A 23,355-nucleotide genomic window follows, 5' to 3' on the forward strand; every position below is an offset into this window, starting at 1 on the left:
CCCCCCCCCCCCCGCCCTCCACTAATTTGCATCCCTATACGAGCTAATTGACACCCTGCGCATGCCGGGCGCCCCATGCGCTCAGTCAATTAGAATATTCCAAAATGGCGGACTATATCGAGACTCCATACCCACAGGACAGTCGGTTAGAGCGTCGTTTGGAGAGTTTTTCTGCAGTTACCAGTCAGGTGAGCATGTTTTTTTAATCACTTGTAGGTAGACAAAGGCCCACGATTGCCAGGTTTTGTCAACATATTTTTGTTTGAACTGCACGCTATTTAGTGAAAGTGGGTACAAAATTAATGTACTTGCAAATGATCTGTTTTGCCCCCCTCCCCACCACTTAATATGCTAGTAACCTACAATGGCTTCGTATTTTGGGAACAAGGAGTTGTTTTGTCAAGTTTTGTTTTGTTACAAATATCAAGTCTAAAACCTGGTCTTTGCCAGAGTCTTGTTAAAAAAAACTTTGTTAACTAAAACCTGTACTTCTGAGACATGGTATTGTTAAACGCTAATTTGGTGAAAGTGGGTACAAAATTAATGTACTTGCAAATGATCTGTTTTGCCCCCCCCCCCTACACACCCACACCCCCACCCCCTAGGCGCCTACCCACCACTTGTCTTCTGTAAAGTGTAATACTGACTGAAACTGTAGCTCAAATAATGGAACTTGGGTATTCGAACTTGCATATTTGAAAAGACAAAAATTACTTTCAACTCTGAGTTATCAGCCTGTACTGTCCTAGTTTTATTTATTTCCAGCGTGTTCTCACTGTAGACTTGTTGATCTTGCAGTGCACTGATAATGTTAGGACTAGTAGTCCCTTATCTACACTGAACACAACTAACAGCTGGTCTTCATGAAAAAGAAGGTAAAGTAGTAATGTAGGTTACAGGTTCAATATCCACACAATATCATCCTTTTTGATGATTGACAAATACTTTACTTACATTCCTTTTTTGTAACTTATGATATTTACAAGATCAAGAAAAGCAATCAAGAATTGCCGCCAAACATTGAGTTCCATCTCAATAAAGCCTGTTTTAACATTTTTTTCTGATAAAAAAAAAGTACATCCATTCAGTTCATGTCTATGAGATATTTGTTATATTCAACGCAACAAATAAACATTGCAGATACTTACGTTTTTTTAGATATTCATACTATGTTATTTCACGCAAGTTCAAAATATAAAATCATTTCCATCGCCTGACAACTTCACAACAAATCCTACGACAAGTTTGTTTTATAGCTTTCCTGAAGGAACTTGAGGTCGTAACATAAATGAATGGATTCAACATGCTGCCAGTAAGAACGATAGAAAACGCCATTGTTTTCAAAAGTATGATTTCACTAGGAGGACGATATGCCCTGTTCCATATAACTCCTACGAGAAGTGGTATGTACGAAATGGCAAAGGTCACAAGAATCAAGATGGCGGCGCGAAGAGTGACCACATCCACACGCACAATGTTGTTTAAGCCGTTCGGTTGGACCGTCAACATGTGCTGTCGCGTTTTGCAGTATATCTTGCAGTAACAGACAGTGACGACAACCAAGGATAAGAGCACCAATGAGACGGTTATCTGTAAAAAAACAAAACAAATACAATGTAGAAAAAAGAACAGTGTTGGTCCGTTCCGTTTTGTTGTTGTCCCTAAAGATAAGTCTTGTTTGCAATCTCCTAAAAGTTGTTACACAAAATGTTGTGAGTGGAAATTACAGAAATCACTCTTTACAATAAAGATAGGATCTAATCAAATTGCAAATCTTTGCCATGCCCTTCATGTTTGCAGTTGTACGTTTCACGCCTTTGCAGATTCACAGTAAATGTAGTGCACTGTGTGACTTAGAATTCGGACGTGTATATGGCTGTTACTGTTCTGAATTTCATAGCTAGATATCTGTAGATATCGCTACAAATAAATGGATAAAACGCATTTCTTTGCTTTTGCTAAACAGCCATGTAGTAGCAAGAACCCCCCCCCCCCCCCACACACACACACACGCACACAGACACATGCACAACCACACACACGTACACGCACACACGTACACGCGTACACGCACGCACACACACGTGCAGGCACACGAACACATACACACACACCAGTTGCAACAGGTCTAAACTTACCATTTCTGTAACCGAGTCCTTGACAGGAGGTGTCATGTACAGTTTGTTAACGCAGTTCTGATACGTCGTGGCGGGGACGATCGCATAATGAGTCGCGAGGGACAGGGAAACAACAGCCACCACACAGGACAAGATCACAGGATGAGCAGTTCTCAGAACAATGTCTGTATAGACAACTGTGATGACCCTGAAGATGCCCACAACGGCTATCAGACACGCTGACGCATTGATGTTGAGAACGAAAAAGAAACTGACGATACGACACAACCCTTCGCCCTACGACGTCTCAAACTCATACGTCCGCGCAAGATAGAGTGGCGCGACTAGTCCACACATCAGTCCATCTACCGCAGCGAGGAACAGCAGAGGGATGTTCGCGGGTGTTCGCAGGGACTTCTCGAGCACAAACGTGGCAAAGGAGAGGACGTTTGCGGTCGTTCCAACCACCATGACAACCGCGAGAAGCATGGAGTTAAAGATTTGTAACGATTGGGGATAGGCAACGGTGTCATTTGTTGTGATGTTGTTGGCGATCGACTGCGTAACGTTAGGATACATCATCGTCCCAGTAGCATGCAAAGAGGCTCCCTCTCGAAGAGTCAGGCTACGATTGGCAAAACTGGGAGAAACAGCAGCCGTTGTATTGTCTTAGTCGTGACATAATGTCTTTAGAAACAGCACATCATCATGTCTGTTACCAAGAGACACGCGAATGCCAAACAGAGTTGATATATCCGTAACGCCTGACGACACCAATGGTAAACAATGGGCGTTCGCTTGTTTGGTAGTGGAGTATTTAGAAACAGTTCAGGTCGTAATAAATTGCTTGGTCCAGCCGGCAAGCTTTGTATAGGGAAGGTGAGTTGACCTAGTTGCAAGGTTCGACTTTGTTCTGCCTCCTCGTGACCTTACCGGATCTTGCCGATGCCAAGCGAAATTTCTGCCCCTACCATGCAAATATTTACCACAACACTGCTTGAGGGTTTCCAGTATACCTGTGTAGAGAAGGACGCGGTTGTAATTTTCAATCAGAAGTTAGGGAGGATCTAGAGAAGAGTTATCTGGAGGCTTTCCCTAAGTTTAAACGTAACCCGGCGCTAAAGCTAACCCTATGGCCCTTACTCTTACTCTAACCCTAACTATAACACTAACCCTCACTCTAACTCTAACCCTAACTAGAGCGCTAACTCTTACGCTTGCCCTAACTCTACCATAACCCTAACTCGAGTGCACGCACACTATCACACAGAGCAGAAATTTGCCGCTACAGCGGATGGCGTTGGAGTTAGGCCATGATAGAGGCAATGCAAAGCAGGCTGATGAGACCTCGCCATGGCTCACATTTTCGACCAAACACAAAATAAATTACCTCTACTTGTATAACTAATTGGGTTTTGTAGCGTGTCGAGAATACTCAGGAACGGAGGCCAAACCCCCTCACCGGGCACCGGTGCACCGGGATATCAAAAACAAATTAGGCCTCAAAATTTGCAGCTTGGACTCATACAATTTGAGGCCCTTTTTCCTTACTCTCCAAGGAGAGGTTAGGCTCCGGCTGCTTTTTTAACGATTTTTAGTCGTTTTTATCGGGCTTTCTATTTTTTTTTTCTATCTTGCTGTGTCAAAACTGGCGTACTTCAAGAAAAATGACAAAATAGAAAGCCCGATAAAAACGACTAAAAAAACGTTAAAAACAGCCGTAGCTTAACCTCTGCTTGGAGAGTACTTTTTCCTATTATACGACTTTACTAGGCCATCTGCAGCTACATTTTGTTTAATATTCAGCAGTTGTTTGGGTGGAAGATAGTCATGATGTCCTAGCCGCCAGGCATCTTCAACAACTACGTATACTGACCCCAAAATTCCTGTCATAAACGTCCAACAGTCAGAAGACCTTGTTATTGTCTACCCAACATCTGCTTGGAAATTACCAACACAAAACACTATTTCCTCTGATACAAGAAGCTTTATTGACATAGCGAAACGTACAGTACATATATCAAGAACGCGTATCATGACTTCGACAATGCATAAGTATTTCCTCCTCATCTAGTGACTACTTTAACATGTAGAAGCATCATCACTTTATTTTCTTTGATTTTAATAATACCAAAGTAAACATAAGGAAATTAACTCGAAGGGCATTGTAAACTTGCAATAACTTCATGTCCTCACAATGTCGACAACATTTTTATGTTGCTCAAATATTGTATATAAAGACTTCAAAGGTATATTGAGTATATATACATACATATACCTATATACTCAATACTCTATGAAATATCCTCTATATATGTACCTTGATATACCTCTAAGGCAGGCTGTCTAATATTAAAGCAAATGTTGGTGAAAGACATTAATGCTTTATGAGTGGTTTCTCTGACAGTCCCTTGTGCCATATGAAAAGCTATTAAGTAGAATGTCATAATTGTCAAGGGGAAACGTGTATATTCCTAATTTGAACGCAAAATACAGAATATTCTTCGACACGTTCTTTTGAAACTCTTTCGAAAGGAACGCGAGCTAGCAATATAGATAAATGGATTAATCATACTACCAATAGTTATAGTGGTTATAGAAAATGTTCTCAAGAGGATGATTTCACTAGGGGGTCGGGAAGTCCAATTCCAGATGATACCAATAAGACCAGGGACGTAACATAGAACAAATGTCGTCAGAATCAAGATGGCGGCCCTCAGAGTGACTACATCCACACGCACCACGTTGTTTTGCCTGTTGGGTCTCACCGTTAGCGTGTGTTGGCGCGCTTTGCAGTAGATCTTGCAATAGCTGATGGCGATGATCAACAGTGATAGAATCACCAGCAAGACGCTTATCTGCGAAAGATATGAAAAAAAAGATATGTAGAAAATGGTCATAGTTTTATGTTCAGTTACGCTGTTGCTAAAGAGCATAATTTGGAAGTTGCACGTTGTGTCGAATGTAACTAAGGACAAGTGAGAACGTAAAATGGTGATTTTCGCCAAAAAGACATACTTTTTATATTTCAGCCATACCATAGGTATGGTGAAATATATTGTATTCGTAATTATATTTCAGCCATACCATAGGTATGGTGAAATATATTGTATTCGTAATGTTTCTTTCTTTCTTTCTTTCTCCTGTCAAATCTTCAAATCGAATCAACTCCGCCATTTTTTAACCGATTGACTTGAAATTTGGCACAAAGGTAGAATAAGCCAATACCCCCAGGTGTTTTTTTCATTTTTTTCATATCTGCCTTTAAAATGATTTTATTGAGGTTTTTGTCAATTTTTATGTATATTTCGGGCTCCTGTACCCTGGTATTACAGCCGAATGACATGAAATTTGGTACAGAGGTGCCTTGATCATATGCTCACCTAGATTCAATAACAGTTTTGGCATACGGTACAACAAAATGCTTAATTTTGCGATTTTTGGCCATTTTTTGACCACAAAAGGAAATTTTTGGCTCCTGTAGCCTCGTTTTACAACAAAATGATCTGAAATTTGGTATAAAAGTGCTCTTCAATTATGTGCACATAAATTCAATAAAAGTTTTCCCATACGGTACAACAAAATGCCTAATTTTGCGATTTTTTGACCAAAAAAGGACATTTTTGGCTCCTGTAGCCTCGTTTTACAACTAAATGATCTGAAATTTGGTATAAAAGTGCTCTTCAATTATGTGCACATAAATTCAATAAAAGTTTTCCCATACGGTACAACAAAATGCCTAATTTTGCGATTTTTTGACCAAAAAAAGGACATTTTTGGCTCCTGTAGCCTCGTTTTACAACTAAATGATCTGAAATTTGGTATAAAAGTGCCCTTCAATTATGTGCACATAAATTCAATAAAAGTTTTCCCATACGGTACAACAAAATACTTAATTTTGCGATTTTTGGCCATTTTTTTACCAAAAAAGGACATTTTTGGCTCCTGTAGCCTCGTTTTACAACCAAATGATCTGAAATTTGGTATAAAAGTGCCCTTCAATTATGTGCACATAAATTCAATATAAGTTTTCCCATTCGGTACAACAAAATAATTTTGCGATTTTATGGCCATTTTTTTGGGACAAAATTTTGACATTTTTTGCTCCTGTTCCCTCGATTTACAACCTAATGACCCGTAAATTGGTAAAGGGGTGCTCTAGATATCTATTCAAATGACCCATGTATAATTTTTGGCATGGACCACTTTAAAATGATATATTTGGGATTTTTTTGGTCATTTTCGAATGGCCAAAGGGGTCAACGACCTCAAGGCCTATTGTTGCATGAGGGAGATGGCTGAAATATGCTGTATTTGCTCTCAAGCAAATGTCGGCCTTTCTAGTGTTTCTTTCTTCTTTCTTTCTTTCTTTCTCCTGCCAAATCTTCAAATTGAATCAACTCCGCCGTTTTTTAACCGATTGACTTGAAATTTGGCACAAAGGTAGAGTAAGCCAATACCCTCAGGTGTTTTTTTCATTTTTTTCATATCTGCCTTTGAAATGATTTTATTGAGGTTTTTGTCAATTTTTATGTATATTTTGGGCTCCTGTACCCTGGTATTACAGCCGAATGACATGAAATTTGGTACAGAGGTGCCTTGATCATATGCCCACCCAGATTTAATAACAGTTTTGGTATACGGTACAACAAAATGCTTAATTTTGCGATTTATGGCCATTTTTTGACAAAAAAAGCACATTTTTGCCTCCTGTACCCTCGTTTTACAACCAAATGACCTGAAATTTGGTATAAAAGTGCCCTTCAATTCTGTGCGCATGAATTCAATAACAGTTTTTCCATACAGTACAACATAATGCTTAATATTGCAATTTTATGGCCATTTTTAGACAAAAATTTGACATTTTTGGCTCCTGTTCCCTCGTTTTACAACCAAATGACCCGAAATTTGGTAAAGGGGTGCTCTAGATATTTATCCAAATGACCCATGTATAATTTTTGGCATGGAACACTTTAAAATGATATATTTGGGAATTTTTTGGGTCATTTTCTAATGGCTAAAGGGGTCAACGACCTCAAGGCCTATTGTTACATGAGGGAGATGGCTGAAATATGCTGTATTTGCTCTCAAGCAAATGTCGGCCTTTCTAGTTTCAACTTACAATCAAACAAAACAGTCTACTTGTGGCCTTTAGTCCCAGGAATACTTACAGAAAACCAAGACATTGCATCATATATATACCCATTGTTTTCGCGGTACTCAACATTGAATTAAGAAAAATGTCGACACATTCAAATAAATTACTGACATAGCTTATAGTAACAAGAAAAAGTTTCGGTGCCCTTGTATAATATCGAAAGACATGAAACTATGGTGCAATGGGTATTTTACTGGACCTTGTACGAGGGGCATTCAATAAGTTATGTCCCTGACCCATTTCCCATAGCAGGAGATTAATGAAACTTAAGCTTGGCACAGTTATTAGTCTTTCTCTACATAGGAACCACCCAGAGTTATGCATTTCTCCCATCATTTGATGTAGATCTGGACACCGTTCTTGTAGGACATCCCAGGTTGGTCCTCCGACAGGTGCCTCATCAATGGCAGAAGAGGGACGACCAGGTCTGGGAGCTGTTTCCACAGACTTCTGGCCTTGTTTGAATTCAGGATGCCAACGTTTTACAAGGTCATATGATGGGGCATCATCACCATGAGATTTTTTCATTTCATCAAAAGTCCCTTTTGGTGTGCGTCCTTTCAAATACAAAAACCGGATCACTGCGCGACACTCAACTTGCTCCATTTCACACCTGGTCCATTTCGCACCTGACTCAGTTCAAGCACCAGTAAATCAGCAACCACAATTAGTTCAGAGCTATTTTTGCAACATAACCCATAGAGATATGACTCATTACACATGCAAAATTTCATCTAGATCAGACAACTGGCAGTGGGTCAGGGGCATTACTTATTGAATGCCCCTCGTATACGCCAAATTACGCCAGGCGTTCATTCACCGCAAATCTCTCTTCGATGAATTTTCACTCATTGTATATGGATGAAATGTATATGTACACTTTTTTTAGACACTGCCATTACTAATCGATTGCTCATATGGCTGGGTTTTATTATGCTTCGAACCTCGCTATAACTGCAATTTCTTTGCGCAATGTTGGGCAGTCAAGTGAGATTGTCTCTTACCTTTTCACTCGCACTGTTCGTAATCGGCTGCACTAGATGAAGCCTGTTGATACAGTTCATGTACTGTGTGGAAGGGAAGATCTCGTAGTATACGGCCATGGCTAGGGACAGCAAAACCACCACGGAGCACGCTATCACAGAATGGCAATGTTTCATCAACACTTTGGTATAGACCACAGTGATGGCTCGAAAGATGCCTACAACGGCAATCAAGCATGCAGACGAGTCGACGTTCAGTACGAAGAAAAAGGCGAAGATTCGACAGTGGATCTCGTCTGAGGATGTTGCAAACTGGAACGTTATAGCAAAATAGAGTGAAGCCACCACTCCACATGTAAGTCCGTCGACTACAGCCAGGAACATCAGAGGGATGTTTGCGGGCGTTTGAAGTGATTTCTCGTTAACCAAGGTGGCGAAAGAAAGGATGTTTGCGGGCGTTCCAACCGCGAAAATTGTTCCAAGGATCACGGAGTTGACTATGAGCAGAGTTTGTGGGTACAAAACTGCGTCATCTGTAGATGCTGTGACATTGTTGTTATCGAACTGCAATGACAGGGTAGTGTTTGGAGACGATGATACGTTTGGACACATCGTAGCCAGGTCACCATTCTCCACTGGCCGGCTTAGGGGTGCTTCTGACAGCCTGCGTGTTTCTAGCTACCCTTTCGAGTCATCTCCGCCCCGTAGTAAGCGAGGTAGCTGGAACCGATCCCGTAGAAATTCACCGGCGTCCGCTAAAGAACTGGGCGGGCGGACACACTCCTAACACCGTGGAGACAGCGGCGCGCTCACGATGGTACGGTTACCACGTTAGACACATAGCCAAAGTCAAAGAGGACAATGTCCGTTTTGTTTTCACGTATTCAGTGCCTCAGCTTCTGTAGTTATTGTCTTCCAACAGTACAAGTCGATCGTTTGAATATGATATCAATAATGAATCGTATTGATGGTATTACGTCGGTTACCAAGGCATCGGTGACGAAGCCGCAAATACGTTGCCGCTATACATTAGAGAAACGACTTTCACTGTAAACATGATTAGGTCGGTCGCTTACTCTATGTATAGAATATGTACTTTATAAATGAACAATACTTCGTAAAAGCTTTTGAAAGTACGGCACGTTTGCACAGAAAAGGCTAACTGGTTTGATATGATGTGTGTATATTTGCGCTTGACGTCTCTATACGCATGTTTTTGTGGTATTTTAAGAATTTTCTTTACACATCATTTACCGTTGCGTCCGGTCGGGTTTTGGTCTCTTTAACCCACTTGAAAATTCGAAAAACAAAGAACAATTGCTAATTCAATAAATCGAGGGTATGGAAACAGTTGGCTCAATATTGCAATATCTGAGTTGCATAGGACAAGAAATATGGACAATAGAATGGTTCATGTGGCATGATAAATTATCAACGAGGGAGGCTGATAGATATGAATTTATGAAGTACGAACAGAAAAAGGGCACACAAACTTTCCATCTCTCGTATTTGTATCAGGAAATAAAATAAGCTAGCACTAGTTTGTTCACTCACGGTTAGGGTCCATACCTTACATCGCTTACTCCAAACCTGCTTCCTAGGACCTATCAACATACAAAATATCGTTATAATCCAACTTGTTTGCTTATGTTGACCACAAATATCCGACAAAAACACCCGCACGTGCAACACACACACACACACATGCACATACACACACACATACACACACACACACACATGCACATACACACACACATACACACGCACACACACACACACACACACACACACATACACATACACACACACAAACACCACACACACAAACACACACACACACACACAAACATACATACATACATACATACACAACATCAGGGAAAAGTACCGAAAAGTAATTCAGCTGAAACTCTAAAAATTGGGAGACAATTCGTCCAGGCGTTCTTTATATATTATTATTATAATTAATTAAACTGACTACACACTTCCAAAAGCACAGACAGACATAAAGACAAAAACATATATACACACACATAAACACCCATAAAAACAATTCATATTCACGGAGGCAAAATAATTGAGACTGAGATCTTCTTAGAGATCAGATTAAATAATCAACCAGGCACATTAAGTGTGTGTGTGGGCGGGGTATTCAGAAACCACTCAGGCTTATATAAACTGCTCGGTGAAAAACAGGCCTTGGTCGAAAGGTTCAGCTGGTCTTGTTTTAAAAGGTTATGTTTGTTTTTCCTGAGTCTTTGGTAAGTTTTTAACCACAGTTCTTCCGGCAGGCAGAGGCAATCACGAGACGAAGGTAAACATGTCATTTCCCGTCCGAGTCTGATTTTAATAACCACTCAATAGGCATGATGGTTAAACAACTGTTTCTATTAGTGGAAAAGAGGAACGATATCAAAGCAACGACAACACAGCATTAGAGTCCTGTTCAAACTAAAGCGGGTATCTCATTAGACTGCACTCACACTTACAAAGCTGCGCCTATTCGAGTCCTAAAATTACCAATATTTTGTATATTTAAGAGAATTCGCAATTGGCAAAATTGTGCGTACAGGCACAATCTATTTTTTTTTGAATAAAAAAAAATCGCAATCATTGTACATTGGTATAAGGACTTAGGTCGTCAAGGGAAAGCATTTTCTTACCCATTGCGTACAAAGCATATGTGTACGAATGTAGGCGGTACTTCTATAGTCAGCCACAGTCTTACGTGGGCTCCTCGCGCGGTGACCAAATATTCACTCCTTTTTGTGTTGTCTAGTGCCGTTGAATATGGCATTTTCAATGTATGTAAAGACAAATTGTTTTATTGGTTTATTAAGTTAAATGTATGGAAAGTGGTTACTGGTTTTGAGTCACCCTTTCACAAGTCGATCTTCGAAAGCAATCAACAGTCCTTTGCATCATCATCATCTTCAGCTTTACAAATGACTGTCAATATATTGCTACGTGTCACACCAGTTGCTGATATACAAAATGTGTATAGGCTAGTCCCTGAGGCGTCGCCAAAACTGAAACTCTTAAACTTGTTAAGCATTTTAGTTACGCCGCCAGATTGTTACACAACGTAACATTCTCCTACCTAGGCCCCTAAAAGTTCTTTTTAGACCCTTTCTGAAAGAAGGTGAGCAAAATACATAAATAAACGGATTAAACATGCTTCCAATGAGTGACGTAATAATCGAAACTTCTCTCAAAATTATCATTTCAGGAAAGGGACGGGCTGTCTTGTTCCAAATCATTCCTATCATTCCAGGGACGTAACATAGAACAAATGTCGTCAGAATCAAGATGGCGGCACGCAGGGTGATGACGTCAGCACGCATGCGTACTACATTGTGTCGCCTGTTGGAGTCGGCTGTCAGGGTGTTCTGTCGCACTTTCCAGTAGATTCTACAGTAGCAAATGGCGATGACCAATAAGCACAATATGGCCGATGTGACAGCTATCTGTAACAGAAATTTATAAAAAAATGTTTTTATCTATTTTTTTTAGTTTTTATCTATCTGTTGCGGTATCATATCATAAAACAGTACCTTCTAAAAATTCTTTTAAAATTAGAAAAAAACATACAAAAGCAAACACACACATAAATACTCACGCAAATACAAAACATAATCTTCTTCCAATGAAATGAATATTGCCTGATTTCCGCAATTGAGTGCAAGCTACAACTGTTGTCAATTGCATTCAAAGTCAGGTAACATTATATACGTAATAAAACATAACAAACGCCTAGGTAAATAAATGTAAGACCAGCTGGCTTTGAACGACACTATTACAATCAGAGGTTTTTGCGAGAAAAGGACAAGTTTCGAGATGTGTTATAATCTTAATTAGATGAAATATAATGCTAGTTAACTTTTAGCCGGGGGGTAACCTATATCCGTTGTTTTAAAAAACAAGGTATCTTGGGATATCAAGTCGTTGGACGCTGGTTTCGAGCTACAATATTGCCAAAATATTGCGGTTTGAAACAAGCTACCGTTGGCTTGATAACCCTGTTTTTAAAACGACGAATATGTAAATGCGGTGGTTTTAAGTTCGCGGCAGCACCATGCACTGTAGTTGCCATGGGAAAATGTTCGCGGTGGTTTTAAGTTCGCGGTGAAGCCGAAAACCGCGAACATTGAAACACCGCGAAATATCTGCATTTACAGTAGGTTAAAGGTAAACTGGCTTTATAAATATATATATATACACTTACCATTTCAATAACACTCTCCCTTATTGTCGGCACCAAGTGCAGTCTGTTAACACAGCTCAGTTCTTCCGTGGCTGGAAAAATCACGTAGCTGCTCGCCATCATCAAAGACCACAAAATCACCACGCAGGATGCCGTGACAGAGTGAAAATACGTCAGCATAACGTTGGTGTAAACAACCGTTATAACCCTACAAACACTCACTATAACTATCAACCCCACAGAAGAGATGCCGTTGACTATGAAGAAGAAGCCGATGATACGACACAGAGTTTCTTCGACGGACGTTCCAAGCAAAAACGTCTGGGCGAGGTACAAGGATGATACAAGTCCACACATGAGTCCGTCTACTACAGCGAGGAACAACAACGGGGTGTTGGCAGGATGTTTGAGGGATTTCACATACAGAAGAGTCACGAAGGACAAGAAGTTTGCAGGAGTTCCGACCAAGGTTATGGTTCCAAGCACCACAGCGTTAACAATGAGAGGAGTATTGAGTTGAACAACAACAGTGCCATTTGTCGATGTAACGTTGTCATTCTGTTGAGAATCAGGCCACATGTCGGTACACCACACGATGGTACTTTCTTCGTTTGACAAGGAAGCTGCTGTTGAAAACTGATGTGGTGGCGCCCGTAAGCTTGTTGCAAGTTGCACTGAAATAGTCGTAACGGTTGAAAAATGACCATGGCAATAATCGTTTTATTACGTTGGTTGTCGGGGACTTAAGAATGTCAAACAATTACATCCGGACTATTAAGATAAATGATATCCGAACTATTAAAATAAATGATAGGTTCGCCTATCTATCTATCAAATACTTACTATTTATCTAACTCTATATATCTTTCTATCCATCTATCTATTTCTTTATATATTCTTTCTGACATATATTCCTTCATTCATTACAGTCGTATTTATAACCAGAAATACAGTAGCACCGCCGGTGCACCGTGACCGTTTGTTCGTACCAAAGTCAACATCGGTCCAACAGAGCGGCATTCATAAAGGAAATAAAAAGAAGTGCTCTGTCAACTCACAATGTCTAAAAAACACCTGGCGGTTCCCATGAACTTGATGTATAATAGTTTGGTTGCCTAAGGCTATATTGATATGATTATATGGATGACATCCGCGCATACATCATTAATTTTTCGTCCTTAAAACCGTTTTCTACCATACTGTAAATGAGTTCTTGGGTAAATTGTACTTTATTTGCCGTAAAATTTGCAAATATATGCGGTAAGTTGAATAAGATGGAAAACGGATATCACTGTCGTAGACTGCCAACGTCAATGCTGAAGTCCAAGAAGATACGAGCGTGCAAATAAGAAAAGTTTGGCAAAATATGAAGTTGTCTTATTCATAATAATGTAATTGGTTAGGAAGGTTGAACAAATTACAGAACACATCAAGTATGGTATACCGAACAATATGTTTTTTCTTTGGCTTTGGAATTGACATCCTATGGCATCAGCAAACTTTTTATTTATTTATACACACACACACACACACACACACACACACACACACACACACACACACACACACACACACACACACACACACACACACACACACACACACACACACACATAAATCACATAAATGCACTCAAACACACACACACACACAAACAAACACAGGCACACACACACACACACACACACACACACACACACACACACACACACACACACACACACACTCAACAAAAACAATACCCGCATTCAGTTTCATGGAGGTAAAATCATGACTCCGGTACAAGTAGGTCGACATCTAGCGCTTTATGTTCAAACTGCAACACAGCGTCCCATAATATGGAATCCCGAAAGGACAAAGCCTGTGCATGAATCTAGACCTTTTCAAGTTCAAATTTAGACTTATTCAAGTTCAAGGTTATCCTCTAAGAACGGCCTTTGCACAAGAGCCACTTGATGTAATTAGAACTTCAAGGAAATGACGTAAATAGCGCTTACTAGTATTTGACTTTAGTCTCTTGTTATTGCTGTCCTGTCATTTTTGTACTATACATGTTACCGCAACGTTGATAGGTTCGACAAAGAATAAATAGTGAGGACGCTTTATTACGACAGGAATTCAATAAGCTTTAATACTGTATCATTTGTGACAGGGGCTTAAGGATGTTTAAACAAAAGAGTTTAATATGGATCCCTACGTAACGCTAGTTCACCTTTATCTGTGGGTTGACCTTTATCCGTTGTCGTTAAAAACAGTACATTTAGGAGTATTAAGTCTGCGGACAGTAGTTTCAAATCTACAATATTTTCAAAATTATCCGTCCGTCGACTTCGTATCTCTAAGTACGTTTTTTTTTACAAACAACGAATATAGGTTACCCTCGGATAAAGGTGAACCAGCGTTATAGTGTTCATGATCAACTACATGTATTTGGTAAGCGTTCCTAAAGGATTTGGAGTACGCAGAGGTTGTTATCACCTAACACTGAGGAAATTATCAACTTACACTGAGGAAATTATACGAGTGAAAACAACTTTTATCTATCAATACACATTGCACCATTTACATATATTGGACCTACTTTTAACCGGGGCGAGGGGCGACATTAACTTCCATCAACCTTTTACACATTGATGACGTCACACGGAAGACAAGTCACGTGCCCAAAACGATTAGATCAAAGATGTAAAGATAGCTGAGTAATTCAGTCGAAATAAATTCAGACCGGTCTAATCTTTTTCATTAGTTCATAATGTAACTTTTTCATTCATATATCATGATATCTTCAATGTATCCAAATGACTAACTGTCGTCATCCAATAACATAATTACGAAATACCAATACAGGAGTATCATACGATATTTACGAGGTAAAGTATTATCGGGAAGAAACTGTTTGCAAAGCCTTTTCATCCCTTCAACTTATGTCAATCAGGCGGCCACTCCTTCAAACACAATTTCCGTCGTGTCCAAAGGAGTGGTTTTTACGTAAAACAATGTTCAAAATACCTGCCGTAACATACCGTATCCCTGGTGTATCGTTTGATCAAACCCGTGCCATATCGATGCCCGATTGCCCCCTTTAATAAGTTTATCACTTGTTTATTGAGTGTGAGTCACGTAAGCATTAGCTGATGTTTACATAACGTGGTCTTTGCCTGCTTAGTGATTAAAACGCCAACAAAGCAGACGCCACGCCAGATAGCTAGTGACTAAGACAACCACCGATACGTGTTTGCGTCTTAATGTAAACCTTAAGTCATTTTGACCCTTAGGTCATTATGATGTCAATCGTATGTGCCCCTAAGGGGCTTTCTGATGAAAAAATCCAACGGGGGCAATCTTTCTTTAAGATGGAATAAATTATCAGATTTTTTCGAATTTTGAATAAAACTTAGGTGTAACAAATGCTCCCCCTGATGAAAGATGACGAAAAAGATTAAAGTCACATTTGAAAACAAAAGAATTGATCATATCTAACGTCATAGTAAACGTAGCCACCCCTCAATCTTCTGTTGATTGGTTTGCTCCAAATAATAAAACTTTTAGGCACCCCCTGGAAGAGTTAGTACCGGGGCCAAGTTGTCCTTCTTCCCCGATTGGTCCTGTGACACACAGGAAAAAGTTTTTTGTAGGAGTTTTGACCACATCCATCTACCAACATGGCGCGGTCTTTTGTTTTGGTGGTTTTGGTGCTGTACATGGCGACAGTTGCTAAACCAGCAAGGTAAGTCCTACAAAGTCCTTGTCTTTAATTTTTGTTATCATGGAACGAAAGTTGTAAAAATTAGCAAATTGTTTTTTTACGTATGTCTTGGACTAAACTATTGGTAATTTCTTGACTAAAGTAGTCGACTTGAAAGTAGTCGTGTTGGCTGAAATCATGTGTTAAGAAATACTCGAAAATGTGGCGTTTTGTTTATTGACAACATATCTAATTATGTTATCTTGTAAAGTAAACTTTTTTATTATCTACCTCAGCAAACAAAATCTCTATCATCTTCTGTTATTACGCAGTTTGTTTGATAACCGACTTACATAGATACACATTCGGCCCGTTTAGACGAGTACGTGTATTAAAGTCCGAAGGAGTTACGTATTTTTTTTTGGTTTAAGTAAAGTTTGTGATAGATACTTTAGACTTTATTTGAAAATCCCTAAATAAAGTCATTGTAATAGAATAAAATCAAATCATTGTGATAAAATCATTGTGCGTGATAAAATCTTTTTTTTTTTAATTTCGACCCATCGTTGTGCAGACTGCCTATCTAACAAAAGATTTTTATTTGGTCGCAAACTTTACCAAAGCCAAAAAAATATGTTACTGCATACTCATACGGGCTTGATATACCTACAGGTTTGGACGGCACCCTCTGGGGTTTGTAAAATGTGCGTTCACACACGTGTGTGTATATACTCATGTCCGCAAAAGGTCCGTATGGAATTTTTAGCCTCTACTAGGCTCCACAGGTCGCTGGAAAATATTAGAAATTGGACTATTGGAAATATAGACTCATAACATGCCAGAGGAGTTAGCTGTCCGGGGTTTGGGACCATGGCATGTTATCTGTCTATATTTGACAATTTCTACTACTTTGTCAGGAAGCAGAATACCACACAGACCTTAGCACAACAAGGGTAACCGTTTTGCGAACGAACATGTTACATCGAGTAGGTAAACAAAACACAAAAATGCTTTTAACGAAACATGTATTTCAAAGTCTTGTATCGTAGACGTAAGTATCAACTGAGTATATTTTGTTACAGTCTGAACAAGATGCCGGGCTTCCCTGCCAAGGTTTCGACAGGTAGGCCATTTGCATTTCTTTTTGTAAGTTTTATATTAAGTGAAATGGGTGCGCGCCTTGCGTTCTATAGGTCGTGAGTTCGATCCCCGGCCAAGACATGCCATTTTTTTCTTTCAAATGGTACATGCTTCTCTCTGCTTAGCTCTAAGCCGACTTAGGAACGAGTATGGTAGCTTAACACAAAAACCAATACCAGTGGGCTAGATAATGTAATGATTATACAAAGTTGTGTGGCTCAGGGCTACAAAAACAGACATGAGCGCCACCTTTTGTACCATCTGGTGTGGGAAGGGTTGTAACCTTTTTAAACGTACTTTATGTTTCACCCTGGCATAACTAAGACCTTTAAAGATAAACGCAAATCCATCCTTTGTTGAACATGAAGAACATTGACACAGGCTTAACTAACACCTGTGTATATATACTATATTGGCTTTATGCCACACGTGGACCAAGAAAAAAACAGATATGATTAAAAATGCAAGAATGTTACATCAAGAATGACATTGCCATTTTAATGTTTTTAGATTGCATTTCTTTATTTGACAAATGTTATTAGAGTCAATGACTAGTGTGGTCTTTAAGTACTGGTTTAATGTTAATAAGTTCTTAGTTTTGGATCCCAGCCTCTCCATCCCGGATAATTATGTCACAAGTGTGAGAGTCCTTTCATGAAGAACAGGTTTTCATGTCCAGGATAACCGTGGTACAGATTAAGAGTTCCTTGTGGTGTTCACGGAGAATACACATGTCACATTTTTGAGAGTCCTATCTTGAAATGCTGTGAATTCAATGTTGGTGTTCATTCAGAATAAAATGTCACATATTTGAGAGTCCTATCTCGAAATGCTGTGAATTCAATGTTGGTGTTCATAGAGAAAAAATACGTCACATCTTCGAGTGTCCTATATGTCCTACCTTGAAATGCTGTGAATTGAACTTGCAAACAAGCTGGTCTGCAGATCTCCATGTCCGAGATAACCGTGGTACGGAGTTTCTTGTGGTGTTCACGGAGAATACACATGTCACACGTTTGGGTGTCCTATCATGAAATGCAGTGAAGCTTAAATTCCCTACTTATGCAAGGAAATTCACTTGTAAGTCTGGCATAACCGTGGTACGGAGTTCTTGGTGGTGTTCATGTAGAATACAAATGTCACATGTTTGAGAGTCCTATTATGAAATGCAGAGAATATTTAAATAGTTAGATAGAATAGTTAAATTTCCTAACTATGCTCGCCTCTACGTAGGTCTCCATGTCAGGGATAACCGTGGTACGGAGTTCCTGGTGGTGTTCATGAAGAATACATATGTCACATGTTTGAGTGTCCTATCTTGAAATGCCTGCAGGTCTCCATGTCCGTGACAACCGTGGTACGGAGTTTCTGGTGGTGTTCACGGAGAACATGCTCCGTCAGCAGCACCCTCCCAAACTCTTCATCACCGGGACAGTGCCTCATGACACTGCCGTCACCGTGGAGGCTCCCTTCAAGTCCTTCACAAAGTCACTCACGGTCAAGGACGGACAGGTATGTACTCCAAGATTGATCCTTTATTACCTGCTATTCTTGATTACCATAGCGTTTTTTTATCAAGATCTTCGAATGTTCCGTAGCCATGGACTTTATTTTTATATTTACAATGTTACAAAGATGTTACAGAGAATAAAGAAACACTTCTCAGTGCACACGTACTCTTGCTCAAAAAGTGACGTTATTGTTCCAACATACTTTCCGTATTTTTATTTTGAAATAGTGTGTTTTCCAATCATTATCAACATGTTTATCTACTGAAATTTGACAATGTTATAGAGCTTATAGCCGACAATGACATGATGCAAGTCTATATGATAAAGATGTACCATAGCGTTGAATCATCGACTGCTCTGACTAGCGGAAACGAGATCAGGAGGCTAGTTCATACATCTTTCCTCACCCCAACCCGGTGTAAATATTGAGCATCTGAACTAGATCGTGGAGGCAAAAATTGATGGAAGGACAAGGTATAGGATTCTGCCTTTCAATACCGTGACCTAGACATAGTGGGTAAAAACTCACTGCCTCTACCGACTGCCTGAAGAACGCTATTAGCCTACATTTACCTTTTACCAATTCTTTCACATATAAGAAGCGCACATAAAGTAATCTCAAGCTCTTGTAACTATACATAAACTTGGCCAGCCAACCACTTCTAGTCACAAGCCACATTAATACAGTCCATAAGGACCTTGCCACCCCGTAATTGCACTTAAACTTCAACTCTCTGTCAACTTCTGTCTGCTCAGAATAGACTTGACCAGCGTTCCTGGATTCACAATGAAAAAAAAAAGATGACGGCTGTCCGTACTCTCTGAAAAGCGCGGCCATGAGCACGAACCATGATAATGATTGACCGCTCTCTATTTCCAACAAAGGTGTCGATTGTGGAGATCCCTCGGGACATAGAGCTCCGTGGGACAGGCAGGGCGTCCAAGGCGATCCGGGTGACGTCTGACGCTGAGATAGTGGTGTACGGAGTCTTCACGGAGCAGGCTTCTTCAGACGCCTTCCTCGCATTGCCGGTGGATGTGCTCGGGGAAGAGTACTACACAGCCGGGTACCACCCGAGGGTACGTTGTACTTGATGATGTATTTTGCATCTTGTAGTGGCACATGTATGGCAGCAAGTTTCCTTGCAGTTTTAGTAGCAGGGTATATGTTCAGTTTCAGTATTAGTAGCAGGGCATATGGGGAGAGGTTGCTATAGCTAGCCCTTCCCCTTGCGTGCTCGAGGTACCTCCTTGATAATAGAACCCCAATTTTACATCCCTTCAAAAAAGAACTATTTCTGAACTAACATATTGGAATCAGGAGCCTAATGGCACATAGGGCAGCAAGTGTCCTTATTGTTTCAGTAGCAGGGTATATCTTTACATGGAGAGGTTTGTAACATACTTGAGGCACCTCGTAGAACACGGCACCCATTTTACGTCCCTTCCGAAAGAAATTGATTTGAAATAACAAACTGGAACCAGGAGCTCACCGTAGCATAGTGCCATACAGGGAAGCAAGTTTCCTTGCTGTTTCAGTTGCAGGATCTGATTTAAAAGGAAGAGGTTACTAGCCATCCCTCTTTGATGTACTTGGGGCCGGCAAACCTTCGAAGATAGGACCCCTATTTTACGACCCTTCTAAAAAGCGGGGATTTCAAGCAACTAACTGGAACCAGGGGCTTAACTGTAAGGCTGATACCAACTGAGCTAGCTAGCTACAAGGACAAATGTTTTGACAACATTTCTTCATATTTTTCTCCAGTTCCAAAAACTGGCCATTCTGTATTTATCAACAAAACTTCTTCTGCCCTTTAGATATGTTATGCAATTATGTTTGAATATATATAACAACAAATGTTTTTCTGGAATATTAACGTTTTCTTAATCTATTGGCGGCTTTTTTTGCTTCTAGGGCGAGCCGTCCGAGTTTGCCGTGCTCGGTGTAGAGGACGGTACGACTGTGACCATCACTACAACCCAGAAGGTGAAGGGAAACATCGACGGACAGAAGTTCGACCGAGGGACAACCAGGAGCTTAACTCTCAATAGGTAAAAGCTGCTTGTAAAAGGCACATTACTTGTGACCTACTTGTAAAAACGCTATAGACATGCATTTATTCTGGCGACTGTCGAGTTTGGTTTGGTTGAGTGCTTCCGCTATATGGCGAATGAAACAGAGAAGACCGTAAACCTAAATGCAAGTTGATTGCATTTCTCATTTCACAGTTGGTATCAAGGAAGTACATAATATATTATGTTTTTACCAGCACGCTATATGCTTATGACAAACGTTTTGAAATGAGTATTTGAATTCTTTTTATACGGCCAATGGAAATTTCACATGCTATCAGTTCATAGAACTATGTTATCTCTATGTTACCCGATGAAAGTACTTACGAACAATGTTAACCAACATCACAAATTAAAAGTCAACAGTTTGAAATGATTTGTCATTTTGACCGACACAAAAGGTAGTCCCATAGACTTTTTGAGGCTGTAGGGGCAGTTGGTTGTTATCCACGCTGTCTATGGCACGGTACTGGAAGACAGGGCACTTCCGTCTCAATACACCGTCTTTTACTTCCCCAGCCAAACTCAGGTACCCATTTTTACACCTGAGTAGTTTGGGGAAAGGTATGTGCCGGTACAGTGCCTTCCAAAGGACAATGTTGAGCCAGTAATCGAAACCGCAACTTCTCGATCTCCTGCCCGTTATATATAATCTCCAACCAAATCCACGGTGCGTAATGTAAAGTATCAAACTTATAACCCTAGGCTTACTTACTCCGGTACCCGTTTGACTCCCTTAGCCGGCTATACTCCCTGACCAGCTTTGATACTATCTTATGGCACCGTAGGATCTACTTGAAGATTATGTTATACATAGCTCGCGAATGTTTTGAAACAATCCATTTTTCATAATCTGCTCAGGATGGAAGCGGTCCAGCTGCAGAGCGATGACGACCTGACCGGGTCTCACATCACATCCGACAAGCCTGTGGCAGTCTTCAGTGGGAACAAGTTCACAACGGTTTGGTCTATTTTTTTGTCGCAAAAAATGACATTTCAGAAGTTTCTGTGCCTTGCTACTCTATAATATAGCATCAAATTTTTAAAAGATATCTTACTCACAAAAAATTAAAGTGTCACATGTTAGGTTTTAAGCATTCTTTCTACATTGGTTAACAAAAGTTTCCTGTCAACGTTTTGGTAGGCGATCTGCTTCTTTCTCAAGTAAATAACAACAATCTAACATAAGATTCACGTTCCTCTTTTCAAAGCTGACCGGTATATTCTGTTGTTCAACCAATTTTTTTAAAATATAGTATGACAAGCAATTGAAATGAGATTTACGTTATGTGTGACAGATAGCCCAGTGTAATATAACCGGCCTACCTGCGATGCTGCTGTGTTACACCGAAGGGTGATTATGCAGGCTATACAGTTGCAGTTATAAGCTGGTGTGTTACACGGTAAACTTACACCAAAGGACGGTTATAACGGCTTTACAGATACAGATACAAATACAAATACAGTCCAATCTGTAATACATTAATGTGAACTGGTGTGTTGTCGTTGTTGTTTTGTAGGTTCCCCGGATCAGCGGAACTGGTGACCACCTTGTTGAGCAGGTTCCTCCCGTGAACACCTGGGGCCGGCGGTTTGTAACGGTCCCGCTGGAGGGCAGGACTGGCGGGGACATCTTCCGCATCGTGGCCGCTAAGGATAACACACAGGTACGCTGAACTACCATTCTTCTACACAGATCCTCGTCCGGGGCTTATACAATTTACCTTGTAAAGTATGTTTAACTGGGCTGAGATTTCCACTTTGTGCGAGTAGCTATAGCCTCTAACCAGTTGTCAGCCAATCAGAAAAGAACTTGAATGTTTGTTTTAGGTAATTAGATCCAATTATCTGATTGGTTGACAGCTAGTTAGAGGCTTTTCCCCAACAAACCCCAGTCCGGTTTCTTAGAAGAATGCGAACTACCAGCTCGTGCACATCTTCTATCTCCCATACATTGCTTCTTACATGGTCTCCGGTGCTTTTGGCATATGCCCTTTCAAAGATACTACCTCACCAGACAGTCATTCATTTTCAACTTTGATTGACGTAACTTTAGATCAATAGATTGGCTTAAAATTTAATATTATATGAATGCAAATTGACCATGGTTATGATATTTCACAGTTAAAGGATAGGTGTTATAAGAAGAATAAAACTTCTTGTATACAATATTTGTATAATCAGGTTCGTCTCAGTAGCAGCCAAAGTCAAACCCTGCAAGCCGGGGAATTCTGGGAGCTGGACATCCCATCGGACGAGTATCACCTGATCAACGCCTCTGAACCAATCATGGTGCTCCAATTTAGCAAGACGGGACGGAACGTCGACCGTACGGACACTGACCCCTTCATGATGTACCTCCCTCCCATCGAGCAATTCGCCGCAGACTACGCGTTTGCTACGGCTGACCTCATTTCCGGTATGTGCCATGACATTTCCGATATGAATAATGACGAGATCAATGTAGCACTCGTTTCCCTT

General features: G+C 40.3%; 1 protein-coding gene and 1 long non-coding RNA gene across 3 annotated transcripts in view; both read left to right on the forward strand.

Moving 5' to 3' along the window:
• The first annotated feature begins 38 nt into the window (after window positions 1-38).
• Window positions 39-13,887, forward strand: LOC118405091. Its single transcript, XR_004829839.1, has 2 exons — window positions 39-188; window positions 12,708-13,887. It is a non-coding gene; the product is annotated as an uncharacterized LOC118405091 (long non-coding RNA).
• A 2,137-nt stretch (window positions 13,888-16,024) lies between these two features.
• LOC118404220 (IgGFc-binding protein-like) overlaps window positions 16,025-23,355 on the forward strand; it is a 54,639-nt gene continuing 47,308 nt past the window's right edge. The window contains exons 1-8 of one of the 2 annotated variants that reach the window (XM_035803247.1): window positions 16,025-16,192; window positions 17,233-17,273; window positions 18,624-18,802; window positions 19,687-19,881; window positions 20,717-20,853; window positions 21,736-21,835; window positions 22,395-22,541; window positions 23,059-23,293. In XM_035803247.1, coding sequence (XP_035659140.1) covers window positions 16,128-16,192; window positions 17,233-17,273; window positions 18,624-18,802; window positions 19,687-19,881; window positions 20,717-20,853; window positions 21,736-21,835; window positions 22,395-22,541; window positions 23,059-23,293 — 1,099 coding nt within the window. In that variant the 5' untranslated portion in view covers window positions 16,025-16,127. The remainder of the gene's footprint in view (window positions 16,193-17,232; window positions 17,274-18,623; window positions 18,803-19,686; window positions 19,882-20,716; window positions 20,854-21,735; window positions 21,836-22,394; window positions 22,542-23,058; window positions 23,294-23,355) is intronic. The other variant, XM_035803246.1, reaches the window with a different exon arrangement.

The sequence above is a fragment of the Branchiostoma floridae genome, chromosome 17 (assembly GCF_000003815.2).
Source record: "Branchiostoma floridae strain S238N-H82 chromosome 17, Bfl_VNyyK, whole genome shotgun sequence".
Taxonomy (NCBI): Eukaryota; Metazoa; Chordata; class Leptocardii; order Amphioxiformes; family Branchiostomatidae; genus Branchiostoma; species Branchiostoma floridae.